The sequence below is a fragment of the Ambystoma mexicanum genome, chromosome 10, assembly GCF_040938575.1.
Source record: "Ambystoma mexicanum isolate Mex_15411 chromosome 10, UKY_AmexF1_1, whole genome shotgun sequence".
In the NCBI taxonomy this organism is placed as follows: Eukaryota; Metazoa; Chordata; class Amphibia; order Caudata; family Ambystomatidae; genus Ambystoma; species Ambystoma mexicanum.
Window position 1 is genome coordinate 1,490,629,257 of NC_090932.1, and position 15,230 is coordinate 1,490,644,486.

The 15,230-nt window shown below is 44.5% G+C and overlaps 1 protein-coding gene across 16 annotated transcripts in view; it reads right to left on the reverse strand.

The window, feature by feature from the left end:
- The window catches only part of CLIP1 (CAP-Gly domain containing linker protein 1), a 1,286,645-nt gene that overhangs the window by 577,764 nt on the left and 693,651 nt on the right, over window positions 1-15,230 (reverse strand). For all 16 annotated transcript variants that reach the window (XM_069619609.1, XM_069619610.1, XM_069619607.1 and 13 more), the window contains one exon: window positions 4,139-4,222. In XM_069619609.1, the coding sequence (XP_069475710.1) occupies window positions 4,139-4,222 (84 nt within the window). The remainder of the gene's footprint in view (window positions 1-4,138; window positions 4,223-15,230) is intronic.

Consider the following 15,230-nt stretch of genomic DNA (forward strand, 5'->3'; position numbering starts at 1 on the left):
AGAGCATAAAGCTTCTTTTTCCCCAGGACTGTATACTTCTGAACCAACAGTAATAATCAAAACCCCTGATCTACAGTACTCTTACATACCTGGAAACCCACCTGAGGAAGTCCCCAATAGTGAAATACCTCAGGCACAATGTCCTGGATAAGTTGCTATTTGTGATTTGTCATGGTGCGATGACTCAAAAGGTCCACCTCGTTGCAGGACACTCCTAGGAGATGGAAAACATGTTTTCAGGGAAATACTATGGCACACTGTCCACTTCCACATTTCCAACGCAAGGGCAAACAGTGAGGGGAGGGGGGGACTTGATTCATCCCTGTATGTTGATCTAAAACACTGCTGGTAAATTGTGGGTCAGAATCCGAACTATTCTGCTCCTAAATCTAGGAAGAGATGCTCTGAGCAGCAAGAATATCGTCTGCAGCTCCAGCACATTTATGTGCTCCTGTGGAACTCGTGCAGCGTGGACTTAAAGGTTCTCCGAAGTAGACCCTCAAACCAGCAGGAAGGGATTGGTCTTAATAGTCCTCAAAGGCACAGTGTCCATGTTGCTCCCAGAACACCACCATGTGAGGGTCGGTGGATCTTTTGAGGAATATGCTGAATTTTGGATTTAGTATCCAAAACCTGAGACCAGAAAGATTTGCATACTCTCCATTTTCAGGTGCGCCAGAGGAATTGCCAGAACACCGGAATTCAGGAGCCTCTGGAACCCCCCTGCTGACAATGCAATCAGACTTAGTAACAATCGCATTGCATTCAAGATGTCTGAAATTCTGTCCACTTTGATTAAGACTCTTGCCACTACAATATTCAAATGGGAGTCTAATAAAATCAGCACTTGAGGACAACAAAGAAGATCTATGAATATTGACGCATAGGCACAAATCAAATAAAAACCAAAAGTTGCATCATATGTCGTGCTACTAGAGGAGACTCGGCCAAGACCAACCAGTAGTCCGGGTAGGGATATACAAGGATTCCTTGCAGGTCCAGATGCCCCACTACTACTGTCATCATTTTTGATAAAAAGTCTTGCAGCCAAGCTCAACCTAAATGGCAGAACTTTGTATTGGAAATTACGGTTAAACAATGTAAACCAGAGAATGTGTGACCAAATAGGAAAGCGCAGGTAAGCATCCTTCAGGCCTCCACTGGTGACATACGGGAACTCGTTATAAAGTAACCGATTCATCCTCCAAATAAGAGGGGCTCCTGAAGTGGCTGAGGCTGGGCGAAGTATCACTTGGCTGTTGTTCACTGTTGCGCCGTCCAAGGCTGGCTTAGGGATCAGTTTGGTTGCCTTGCCCTTTTTTCTTGGTACCCCAAAAAAACAAAAAAACATTTGAATGAAAGTCGTGTGGAGTATTACCTCAAAAGTGTTTTGACTGAGGCTTTGTGGGAACTAAAAGGGATTTGGCCATACGAGTACTTGTTTTGTTTTTCGCAAGCTCATCATCTGTAGGACTGTGGAACAAGTCCATGCGCGCCATAAGCAAGGTTAGTCTAACTCTTATATATGACTTCCTTAACCAATATGGTTTAATGCAACCAGGCGTGTCTGCAAGTATCAACCCTCAAATGTTAACACATTGGCTGCAGTTAGGGCATGATAAGCATCCAATTACAGAACACCCCGCGCTGTAATCCAGGCATCTGCTAAACCCAGCCGGTACTGGTCGGGGTTGTCCAAAATAGAGAATGCTTCAAAATCTGAAATCTCCATCTAGAGTATTTCATTCACAGTTGCAAGTAATGCATTTGCTTGTCTCAAGTGAAGAGCCACATGGGTGTACACCACCTTTCCCAAGGTCTCCAACACTTTATCCTTGCTAAGCACCTCTGACTCATTGAGGCTTTAGAATAAAGAGTGGCCATTGTTACAAAGGATGAAGAAGGCAGGGGACTACTAAGGATAGTCACACCTGGTATAACTTCACCTGGCTAAATCTCTGATCAATTTTCTTGTTGGTAGGAAGTACTGATTGAAGCTTAGCCGAAACCTTTTTTAGCATTAGAATTGTTTTCTTCTGTATGTAGAGGTCTGTCTTTTCCAAGGCTTCAACTGACAATGCCCCCCTACAAGAGCCCCAGATTTGTCTTAAGGGATCTATAGAAGAGGGATCTTCAATGATTCCTTAGACTAGTCACATGATCGTAAAATGATGGCGCCGACAAGGGCATATGACTTACTTATTAATTTAATGGAAATGACATGGAAAACAATGCATTTTTGCCACAAAAATGCTTACAAACCTTTGAACATTGATTTACAGAGGAGGGCCAGTGTCCTTAACAATGGGTGAGAGGATGTGGATACAAGACCAGATAATGCAGGGGAGGTAGAAACATAAACGGGTACAAGAACGGCTTTCAATTCCTTGCAAACAACCATAGTTTGGTTTTAGTGGAAGAGAAGGAGGCAATGAAATAGTCGTTCCTGAGGAAGGTGTCTCTGAAGAGGCCTGAGGAGCCAGGCGTGTCTGCAGTGCCTAAGGCAGTAGAAGCTCCTTTATGAGGTCTTGAAAGTAGGTTCTCAAAGGTTTTGAGCGCATTCACATCTGAAATCAGGAGAAAACAATCCTACATTGTAGACTGAGGAGCCAGCTGGACCCAGAAGCTTCAATCTTGCAGAAACTGCATGCCAGAATGGTCCTCTTCCCCCAACCACAGGTCCACTTATTGTAGGGGGACCATGTAGTGGCAGAGAAAATGTCAGAGAAAAGGATGTTCTGGTCAGAGCGGCCCACTCCACGTGAGGAGCAAAATTATCCCTCCCCAATGATGCACTTTGCGGGGAGAATGCAATTCCAGTTGAGCGTAAATCAGACTACCTGCTTGCCGAAGTAATGACAGACAAAAAGAATAACTCCACAATGTGCCACTGATTGATAGCAGGCATTTTGCAAGGTCAAATCCTCACCCGCATGACAGATTCTGAGATACCCTTAGTTTTTCCCATCCAGAGGCTGGGCTTAGACCACACTGTGACCAGTAAACTCTTTCGCCCCTGAACAGAGACCCTTGGGGGGTGGGGTGGGGGGGGGGGGGGCAGTAGTGGGATTAACCCTTGAGAAGGGAACCATGGTAGGGCCAGTGAATTGAGCCATGTACTGGGAGCCTCAGCCAAGCCGGTGGACTTAATTACTGAACAGGGAGCTGCGGCAGAGCCGATAACAGATTTTGCCACTGTACAGGGCATCTCAGCAGGACCGATATAATTGGCTACTGATCATGGAAACCTAGATGAAGATGGTAGTGTTAGCCCCTGTACCAGGATCCTCAGTCAAGCTCGTAAATTTAGCACCTGTGTGGGGAGCCTCAGACTTCAGTTTGGTAAGAGCCTCTTTACATGATAGCTTGTGGTCTGCCCTGAAAACCTTAGGGCTACCAGTGGCCCTCTCATAGAGGTTGACCCCCCAGAAAGAGGTCACCAACCAGTGGTGCCCTAAAAAACCAAGTCACTCACTTTTCTTGATATCATATCTATAAAACTGCGGAAATGGGATGGAGTCAGACCCTTAAAGACTTTGTTCCACCTCAAGACACAGCTGCCAAGTTCCCGGATACAATGATGGTCTGGACCTAAACAATTGAAGCAGAAGGTGGTACATTTATCAGCCATTATGGGAGCTTAATCATGTTCAAAGCGCATTTGTATTTTTATGTATTGAATTAAAGAGCTTTGACAGAAAACGATGTACCAAGACTATACAGTATTACAGCAACACCAAGACAAGGTGCCTTGAGGAGTTGTAGGTTGATTGAGGACTAACAGAATCCTATTGTAGTATAGCAGAATCCAATTGTAGAAAAGAAGAGGATGGAGAGGAGGAAACGTAGGGATAGGGATTTGAACCCCCAAGGGAGAGGAAGTATTTTTTAAGGGCCCTCTTGAGAACTGCCGCAGTGGGAATGGATTTGATGTCCAGAGGTAGAGAGTTCCAATGGTGTTGAGTGGCAGTATGAGAATACCATTTAAGCAGAGGTCAAAACTGGAAACATTTTCTTAATTGCAAGTATACATCAGAGAGAAACCAACACATTAAATTAAGAACTTAAAAAAAGAAACGTTTAGCACCCCTTGCCTGGAAAATAAACTTAAACATGACCAATTACATTATCATCTCACCTGCAAACTGAGACTTTAGTGTTGCCATCTCTGAGGAAATAAGTGCACATTCTTGTTCTTTTTGACTTAATGTTACCATTGTTTCTATTAATGAAAGAAAAGAGAATCTTAGAAAGTAATGTTTGAAGTTTTGAAATTGCTCAATAAAATTATAAATTACCAATCAGTGGTCATTCAAGGATTTCAGACACCGAAATAATATCAATACACACCACGGGTAGGTGCTTGTTTACTGTAACATCACATCTTCAACCACTGTCTTTCAGAATTGCTAATTCTGAGCCGGTTTTCAAGGCTCTATAGATAATAGGGAGGGGCTTGGGAACCATTTTTGATGAATTTTGAGATTCAAGTCTTTGTGAGCCTGAACAGTGAAATTACAAAACCCAATGAGTTTCCAGTGTTTCTTGGCATGAACAGTGAAATTACATACATCACTATCCAATCACTTTCCAGTGTTTGGGCGCCTGTAAAATGATGAAATGACTTGCATTCCTATGCACAAATCCTTAGGCTGGACTGGTCTATCGGATACAGCTGATAATGCAGGTTCAAAAGTTACAGGAATTTACTCAGATAAGTGAAAAGTATGGGCTTTGAGACAATGAGAGAAGGAGACTTGTTTACCCGGCATGCATTCGCTGTAAATATTGGCCTACGAGGGCAACTCGAAAAAGGACCTTTCTCTTCTGCCTGCCAAAGCTCTTCAGTCAAAACCAACATGCACATTATAGGAAATAATTGTCTAGCATCGTTGATTTTGATTTATGGTAACTGAGCAATTCGTCATTCTTTTAGCCTGTGGAACACTTGGCATTTCTGCATGAAATGTGTAAATCACACTTATTAAAAAGATACAGCCTCTATGCCACACGGGCACGAAGTATTCCGAGCTGAAAGGTTTTCTAATTAACTATTTGATACTTCAGTTTTAATGGCATCTTTAATTCTAGCTTCTATACACTTTTCTTTTGCGATAGTAACCCTGTAGTCATGAAATTTCATGCACAGAGTCCCTTATCGTGTATCCTGTTTAGTAGGACATTCCTACCAATCATGATCTATTTTGACATTCTACAAAGTCCACTAATAATATGCTTCAAATGCATTTCGTCTAGGACAGTGCTTCTTTCCCTACGAAACTCAATCTGAACTGACGTTGCAGATCTAAATTTGGTACTTTGCTCTTTAATAACTTCTGTCAATATCCACTTTTTGAAAGAAATACTATCTTATAGCTAAATTAATTTTTAAACAAGCTGAAATATCCTCGACAAGTAATGCAGGATACTGTTTCAGATAGAGAGAGTGCCCTTGCCTTCACCAACTGAACCGATCTACAGTACTATATTTCTTGTGTATTACAGCTGATCTTTTTTAGTTTTATATATATTTTCTAAAATATGTATGAATTGTATTGAAGAATCCTGTCATGTATTTTTTTGTTGCTGCTTGCACATGTTTAACTGTCCACGACCAAACTAAGCATTCTCGGAAAGACATACTTCTTGACTTTCCGCAAATCCACTTCAAATGGTGGATTTGGAGGTGGAATGGTGATATGATATGATATGATATGGTATTTGTAACGCGCCTATACACAGGTGTTTCAAGGCGCGACGAGGCAGGGAGGGGAGGGACAAGGGGAGACAGACAACGATCCTACTAGGCCAGGTGTCATTCAGATCGCGCAAGTGCAGGGGTGGGGGAGGGGGAAAAGTGCAAGGGGAAGGGGAGGGGGGGAAGTGCAGTACAAGGTAAGTGGCGTAAGTAATAAATAAATAACTAAATAGGGCCAGCTGGTGGCAAGTGCGAGGTAAGTGCAGAGCAAGTGCTGGGGAAGGGGGGGGGGGCTGTAGGGATACAGAGACAGTCCCGCAGTGCAAAGGGGTTCCAGGGCATCAGTGCAAGAGGAGAGTGGCTGGGCCAAGGACCGAGGCCGTCTAGAGTGGTCCAGTTGCAGGATAAGTGCAGTTTCAGTGAAGAATTAATTAGCTGTTCAGCAGGGGAGAGGGAGAGAGAAAGCAGAAGCAAAGAGGAAGGTTTTGAGGTGCTTCCGGAACCGGAGATGGTTCTCCTCAAGTTTCAGATGGTCTTGCGAGACACTCTGGCCAAAGAGCAACTACCTCAAAAGGAGGCATAGGTTAAATGTCTGGAATGTCGAGGACAAAAGATTCTTATCGTTCCTGACTGGAGTGTCCCCTTCATGGACAAACACTACAAAATAAGCGATTTGAAAGGCTTTGTCATGATTTGAGATCACCATTTCTGTGTTGTATCCCACAAAATTAAAAGCCTGATTTCTGATAACTTGGAACAGGCTGAGGTTTTCTTGTGGAAGCTGTGCTCTGAGTGAGCTGTTGAAGGGGTAGACTTTCTCACTTGAATGAATCAACAATTAGGAGCTCATGTTGTTCCTAAAATTAATTTGACGCCAGGGAGCCGTTACGTTTGCACTGCAACGTAAATGGCTCCCTGCTGCCACATTTTTATCATTTGCACTGCACTGTTCAAAGTGAGTAAATGCTGCCTGGCATACACGCATGGCAGGCAGCGTTTACTTTCAATTGTGAGCGCTCTTGCCATGCTTGCATAATTTTACCATGCGTTCATGGTAAACAGTGTTCACATTTACAAATAAATGCTGTCCGACATGCGAGCAGATTGGGCAGCGTCTACAATGGATCCTTATGTGGCCCGCCTGCTTTATGCTAAACCATAAAGCAGGCAGACCCGAGAGGGAATCACCAGCATTTGTGCCGGCATGAAAATCCATGCCGGCGCAAATGCTGGAGCATTTGTATGGTGGCGAGGAAGGAAGGCGGCGAAACGCAAGCTGCGTACCGGCCATCCCAGCCAGCATACAAATGATTGAATATGTGGAGTGGCATGAGTGGAAGGCGTTACAGCCTTACTCAAGGCTTTTTACGCCTTCCATTCATGTTACATCACAATTGAACATGAGCTCCTTAGTGTCTTATAATCTAATTGTGCCTCAACTCATTCAAGTTAAAGGGTTGTTGGGATGCTTAAATGTTTTTTCCAGCTACCAGCTCGAGATATAGGGGCAGCGGAGACACGTTTAGTTTTTGGCTTCTAGAGGGTAGATGTTTGTTTACTTGTTTGGTGGCAAAGTTATGGGTGACTCATCTGGTGGGCTGCCCCTTCTCAGTTTCACGTATAGACCAGACTTTTTCTATTGTCAGTGTCTTCAACCTCACTCTTTTGTAGCTCGTGGCCCCACAGGGCCCGGCTGGTGGGCTACATGCTGGACATTTTAGGGAACACACAGAAAGAAAAAGACGCAGACACCAGTGTAATAAAAGGTTATATTTAAGGGGGGGTGCGTGGGTGTGTGTGTGTGTGCTGCCTCGAGTGGCCCCCTGGGCCTTAATCCGTTGAAAAGGGACGGGTGGTGCAATGGTGAGCCCCTGCAGAGACTGCTATGACAGGGGCAGCTCGGCCGCCCCTGGGCTGTGGCGCCTGTCGGCCCGCCCAGTGGCCAGACTGGACAGGCCCCAGAGACATTTATGGCCTGGGCAGCGTCGCGGTGGCTGCCCAGATCCATCAAGAATAACCCGGCCAGGACCGTGTGTGGGGGGCGACCCCGACTCGGCTGCCCGGCCGTGCCCCCTGCAAGGTGCACCTGTTAAAAAAAAATCCTCCCTGGCTGCATATGTCAGGAGCAGCCCGAGAGGTTGCAGAGACGCACAGCAGAAGCCCTCGGGTTGGCCATTGCCAACCCGGGTGAAGAGGAGGCGGTGTGTAAGTACCGAGTCACTCCGTTGAGCGGCCTAGGTAAAGAAACCCTGGGCTGCCCGCGGCCCACCCCCTCCATTTCCTCAACTCATTGCTGAGGGGGGCGGGCCAGGAGGAGGCCTGACGCTCTACAATGAGTGCAGCAGCGTCCCCATAGCAACAGGGACACCGCCGGCTCTGATAATGGTGCCGGGCCGCGCTTTGACATCAGGTGGGCCCCACCGTAAACTAATATATATACACTGCAAGCTGCGATGGTGATGTCGGGTGGGACCCCGAGCCAACGGGGCCCACCCTAAAATAATATATAAATACTGCGGGTCATGGCAGTGAGTGTGGGCGGTCCCCAGGTGCATAGGGGGACGCCCAGGACAAAGACAAGGATGCAGACTGTGCGGTAGCCCCACGTGGTGGATGCGGCCACCCTGGAAGAAAAGGAGGGGGCCAGGCTTCACTTGTCATCTATGGGGCAGGGCCCAGTTCATCATCCAGCTTCATCAGGAGCAGCCCTGCACATTGGACAGACCTAAAGGTACTGTGAAGGGGTGGCTGTCTGCAGCAGGCCCCCCCCCTTTGTGACATGTGGGTTTGTGTTTGTTTCGCATGTCTATATGTATGTATGTATGTTATGTGTATAATTCTGAATTAAGTAGGGTATATGTTAAGTAGGGAAGGTTAGGGAGTTAGGGTATCAGGGGAATGTTAAGCAAGGTAATTGTTAAGTAGGAATAGATCCGATGGCCATTCGTTTAAATAGGGGGCAGAGGGGAGGCACCCTGGCGTGAGGTGGTGGCATAGGTTGGCAGCCTGCCTAAGGCTGCCTTGCAAGATGGGACCGCCCACAGAGGCCATCCTCTGGCCTCACTCTCCATTTGGGTGGTATCTGAGTTTAGGAAGGGGATTGGTTGCAGCAAGCTCATCCTTAGAGTCCCTGGGACCACTCCAAGGAAGGGTGAGCAGACGTAGCTGGTCCCGCTTAAATGGAGCTTACGCCAGGGGAATCATATGGTCTAATAAGGGTATGATTAATAAAGAGGGGCCCGTTGGTGTCTCTATAAAAATTCACTCTGGTGTCTGTGTCTAGTAATTATCAAATAACTCAGTGTGTAGCCCATCTCCTATATGAACCTTTTTCGTTTGCAGGTTGTTAGGCGCGCCCCACCTGAGCAGTTGGTCTACGATGGTGGGGTGGCATCCCAGGGAGCTGTCTCCGTTCCGTGGAAGGGAAGAGTGCACCCTTGCCCGGAGTGGGGCTGGTTAACCAGGTGACATCTGTAGGTCTATTGCTTGCCCACAGTATTTATAATACCAGGCTTCCCAGGCCAGGGAAAAAAAATATCAGAGGCTTCATTTTCCCTTCTCTTCTTTGGCATAGTAGTGGGACTATTGACAGCTGCAGGGTTTTTGAGGGCCAGGCTTTCTTAAAGAAAACTATGGCCTGTGTATTGCCCTTCCCAGTACATATTTGGTGATTATTTTTATTTTGTTGGTAAAACCTAACAAAAAATATTTATTTTAACAAATATATGAGAAACCCAATGTTACGCTGCTCATTATCTTATTATCTTAGAGAGGATGGTGCACTGGCTCAAATGGATGTTTGTGTAAGGGGAAAGTTTTATGTGCCCATGGTACTTAAATTCTAAGTTAAAAGAGATAACTATAATCGCATATGTTCATGGACATGGTTGAAATGGTCATGTCTGAGGTAGAATGACAGAATTTGTTTTCCAGCTTGCTGCCTTGGGCTGCCGTAGCTGGTTGCTTTCCCCGCCCCATCCAGGAAGCAGGAACACTACAGGACCGCTTACATATAAAATTGGGCGAGGACCTGTAGCAGCGTTTCCAGCTTGCCGCCTTGGGCGGCCATAGCTGGTTGCTTCCTCCATCCCCTCCAGGAGGCAGGAACACTTTCATATAAAAATGGGCTGTGGGTCTCTAGCAGCAAAGGTTGATGCAGTTAAGGCTGTTTTTCTGTGTTGCCTGCGTTAGACTGCATTAGCCTGTACCAGATTAGTTTCAGCGTTCCATCATTACAATTGGGGAAAGTATTTCTAGTGTCTATCCGAGCTGTGTTTTTGGACTGCTGGACTGCTCCGGACTTCGTTTATACTGTGCTTAAAGGAGAGCGGGGGGCAGACTTGTGTAAGCCCCTCAAGCCATCAGGGCGTGCCCTGAGTATTCAGTGTTGAACTTTGTTAGCAATTAATTTAATAATTTATTAACAAACAACTATCAACTTGTGATTGAAGGGATATTTCAATGTGACCCGTTTTATTCAATGTACCTGTTTTATCTGTTTTATATTGTTGTTATATATATCTTTAGAGTGCTGTATATTTATATACTTATTCAAGCGTATTGATAAAGACATATTACTGCACTCTGGGAGATGTCTAAGAGGAAGGCCACCCTGATGTCTCTGCAAATGTACGTAATAAGAAACCAGCCTACATTAACCAATTGATACCGGAAGTTAACACTTTATCCTCAGGAACAGAGGTCCTTCTAAAGGCTATCCCCACCTCTGTGCCCTATTTAGCCCCCATCTTTCTGAAAAATACCTATAGGCCTAGAAACCCAGCGGTATGTACCAAAGGGTTTGACTTAGTTTCTATCTCACCAGCATCTCATTCTTCTACTCCGTAATTGTTCAGGGGTTACTTTTAAATGCAAATCCCCTTTGCCTTTTCCTCCGAAGCCTGTGGTACACATTACTAAATAGATTCTTGCGGCTGGTATGGTGGACATAGATAAGGGGGGCTGGTCGGCAAAAGGTGTGTAAACATGAGCTTATAGTTCCACAACAATGTTTCCCAATTGAAAGATCCCAGGCCATTGATACTTCCCCGCCCGCTGGTCAGGGCCATGGCACTTTTACCACCAAGGTCCCCGGACCAAACCTTGCTTCTGGTTATATTCTTTTTTCAACGTCCTCTTTTCATATTCTCTACACTTTATCTATGGCTCAGGTGCAAGAGATTTCAAACGGAATAATAGCCTTGTCGAATCCCGATACTTGTAGTTGTTGCTCTATCTGTAAAGGGACAATGCTGGATATTAGATCCACTATGGGCAAAATGTTTATCTCAGTTGACTAATATTTAAACCCAACTGGGGGAGAGAACAGCATCGGAATAGCTCCTGAATAAGCAAAACAAATGTACACTAGCCCCGATTGAGATGCCCTATGACCCACGTTTACTCTGTCCTCAGTCTTTACCTTCTGTACAATGTATTAACCAGTTTACAGTTAATCCCTCGTCCAATATTACAGTGAATCCACCTAGGAATCCTAGACCTAAAATGTCTAATTCAATAACCCTGTTCAATAGGGGCTATAAGGTGGCTGGGGCCTGTACTGGGTCTGTGCCCAGTTCTTTACATTGACCCACGTCCCTTTACTAGAACAGATATTTTCTGTCTTCTGCACCTTGCTTGACTTCCCAAACTCGGAGCCTGTGTATCCCAAATATTTTGCAAATGGCTCTACAGTCTATATGACTAATGTCCAGAGACTGCCTCCAAATTTGAGAGAGCATTCTGATTATCTCATTAACAACACTTTGCATTGGATTTGACATATTAAGGGTGTCAATCAGTGATACATTCTGAAATCACTTGTGTTACTAGACACCCAGAACAAACCAATTTTAAATATGACTATGTTGATCTTTCCTTAGAATCCAAGTACTTATGGAATATCACACCTTACCGCCAGCCAGTTCCTTGATCATTTCTTCCCATGCTAACAAAGGCAAGAATGGCTGTACGTTCAGAAGGTAACTCAGGGGATCTCATTGATTGAACTTCAGAGCCTGCACAAATAAATGATTCTGCAAGCAAGTTTCAGCCCGGCCCTTTATGCTCTAAGCTAAGTGTCAGGAGTAGCGGAAATCTCAGCCTCAGTGCTAAAGTAGCAGCTACGGTGAAATGAGGATTTTACCCCCCTTGTGACTACCTGGCATTTTTAGATGGGGGCCTCTAGTTGAACGCCGATTGGTAGAGACCCAGTATCAATTCTTCATGGAACATCAATGGAATATCCAGTAAACATCCGGCCCCTGACCGGCACAACTTAATTGATAGAAACAAACTAATTTGCCTTCAGAAAACTAGGTCATTGGAATCTATTTACAAAACTAGTTATTGAACCTTTTACTGCCCAGCTAAGAGGGACGGGTCCAGCGGTGTCCTCCTGTGTTGGGGTCTATTGAAGCATGGGTGTTTCATGTACACAGATCAACATAGAGTCCCCAGATCTGTTATGCATGGTCCTCAGTCTTAAGCTTTTTATTTTGAATGTATACTTAATGCAAAATCAACAGGCTATTATACAATTAGAGATGGCCTTATCTAAAATCTCTGAACTCATGTCAGAGTCCACCAACAGAGCCCTGTTACTGCTGGGTGATTTTAATTGTCAATTTAAGGACATTTGTGTGTCCTCTGTTGAAATGTCCTTGAAAATGTCTGGGGTATCCCGTTTTTGCAATCTCCATTTTGCAGTTCGGACAATTGTATATACTTATAGTTTGCTGAGGACTCACCAGCCCATTCTACATTCTACACCCCAAGCAAATCCAGTGTAATAGATGTTATCTTGGTGTCCGTGGACTCCTGGGGTCTTATTGACTCATTTAAAGTCCTTGAGCTCTTGGAAAGCGATCACGATCCTTTGCTTGCAAATCTTGCCCATGGTATAGACTGGGTTAACCAATCCATCTTCTCACCTAAGTGTAGATCTAATGATTTGACAAACCTTGAAAACCAATCGATGGTCTACCACAATCATTGATAACAAGCTTTCTAGCTTATCTGCAGCTACTATACCACTATTGGAACAATACACTAACTCTGATACAGCGTTTTCACACATAGATTTTTACGATTCTCTGGTGGTAAGGGTCTAGCCCATTTTGATGAGAGAAAATAGAATGCACATGTATGGTACAAATAAAGCTCATAGTTGGTACGATCAAGATTGCAGAAAAGCCAAATCTGCTCTTGTGCAAGCGTTGAAAAACCAAGAATGGAGACATGTAGATCGAGTGAGCTTTAAGGCATGAATATAGGTCCTTATTGTGTAAAATGAAAACCGAGCACACGGAGGCTCTTTGGACAGCATTGTATCCTGCAATTGTACCACGAAATAGCAAGGACCCTTGGCGACTGTTGAGGACTGGATCTACTTGTTTTGAGTGTCCCGGTCTGGGAAACCATTTTCGGACTCTGCACCATCAAGAGCACAGCTCGGCTTGGACTGTAGCTGAAGATCTTCGTAACATCAGAGTGGAAGTGTCGAGTCCATTGACTATCCCCCTTCAGGCCGTTGTTTTTACTACCCTTGATGTGGACATTATGGTAAAGCTACTGCCCCTGATTTTATCCCAGCTGATGTATTTAAGAGCAATCGGGATATATGAGTACCTTTTCTCACAACGTTTTTCAATTAAATAAATAGAACATCGATTCTCCATGACAGCTGGAGGGGGGCAATTATAGTCCCGATCCACAAGAACCCACTCAAATTATTGACCCATATCCCAGATGGACTTGCTTGTTAGAATATACACCAAAATCTTATTGTGGCGCTTGGAAGAATGGGGCGAGAAATTTTACATCTTATCCCATGCATGCACAGACATGTTTTAGAATGGGGGTGTCACCACTTAAACAGGCTTTCAGATTAGACCTTATCCTTCAAAAAAGTGTTACACTCTAATCCCAAACCATCTATTAGGTGTTCCTCACCCTCTAGACGGCTATCGATACTGTCCCAAGAAATCAATTGGGGGAAGTCTTGAGGAAATTAGTGGTCCCTGCCTCCCTTAGCAGTGCAATTAAGGCCTTGTACTGTCGTAACTGCCTGTGTCAGGTAAAGAAAAGTGGGTGACCTAACAGATTCTTTTCCTATTAATATAGGTGTTGGGCAGGGCTGCGTATAGGCCCCTTTGTTATGCGTATTATATATCAATAGTATAGTTATAGAAATTAGTGCAGTTGCATTAGATGCCCCTAGCTTAGGCTCCACTAAGTGGAGTCTTCTATTTTATGCTGACAATGCTGTGTTATTATCTAAAAGCCCTGCTGGTCTCCAGCACCGGCTTTTGACCTTTGGAGCATTGTGTACACATAAAGGGGCAGCTATAAATACCTCTAGAACAAAAGTTATGATATGCTGTCTCACAGGCCATAACCACTGTACTTCTCCCAAATTTTAATGTAATAATCTTCTGTTGGCATCTGTGGAATCTTTCAAATATCTATGAGTAACATTTGCTAATAATTTGAAGTGGACTAAACAGGTAGAAAAGAGCAACCTGACAGCCGCCAGACAATCCGTGCAGTAGCTGGCATTTCTGCCGGTTACGGTGGAAGATCAATTTCTTCAGCCTTGAAGGTATACAGGACACAGGCTATCCCTGCAATTGTCTATGGAACAGAACTTTGGGACCATGTGTCTCTCAACAGACGACCGAAAACAAATCTATTAAGCATCTTTTAGGCCTACCCTATAGTGCCCCTTCAGCTCCTGTAGCTTTTAAATTGGGGCATGTTGAAATCAAATATGAGGTTATGCCTAAACCTAATCCCCTTTTATATTGGTTTAAGATCTGGATTTTGGATGATCTAGTCCCCTATAGAGAGGGCCTTGCTGATGTATTAGGTAGGGATAGTGCAAAATTCTTGTCATGGCTAAGACGTGTTAAGCAATTGCTCTTAATTCTCGACCTTGAGCCATTGTTGTCGGACCCGCTTAGCATCGGCCGACACTCTAAGGCAGTTCTCAAGAGGCAATTTCATGACTGGGTCTTGGGAACCAGGCTTGATATTTGCCATACGGGTCGCCTGTCAGAGAATTACATTACAATCAAATCCACTCCGGCTACGGAGCCCTACTTGGATTACCGAGTAAGAATGAAGAAGAAATCTCTCTGTACAAAACTGCGTTTGGGTATCCTTCCCCTTGTGAAGTTCACTAAACACTGGGGGAAGTGAATGTCTGCATTTTGCCCAATATGTGTGACCTCTGTTGAAGATGAACTGCATTTTATGTGTACTTGTCCTTTGTATGCTCAAGCGAGACGCAGGTGGCGCAAGCCAATATTGAATCTGCATGGTGTTGAAACAACCAGAGAAGCTCTATGAAATCCTGTCCAGGTGACCTATTTATCATCAGCTCTATTAAACTGGTTTCGACAGGCATGTTAAGTAACCAACATCCATCATTTATGTATGTTTAAATTATGCAAGCACATCTTAAATAATGCCTACACTGCAGTGATCCTTTCAAAACATACATTCTTTCATTTGTATTGTAGTGTTTATC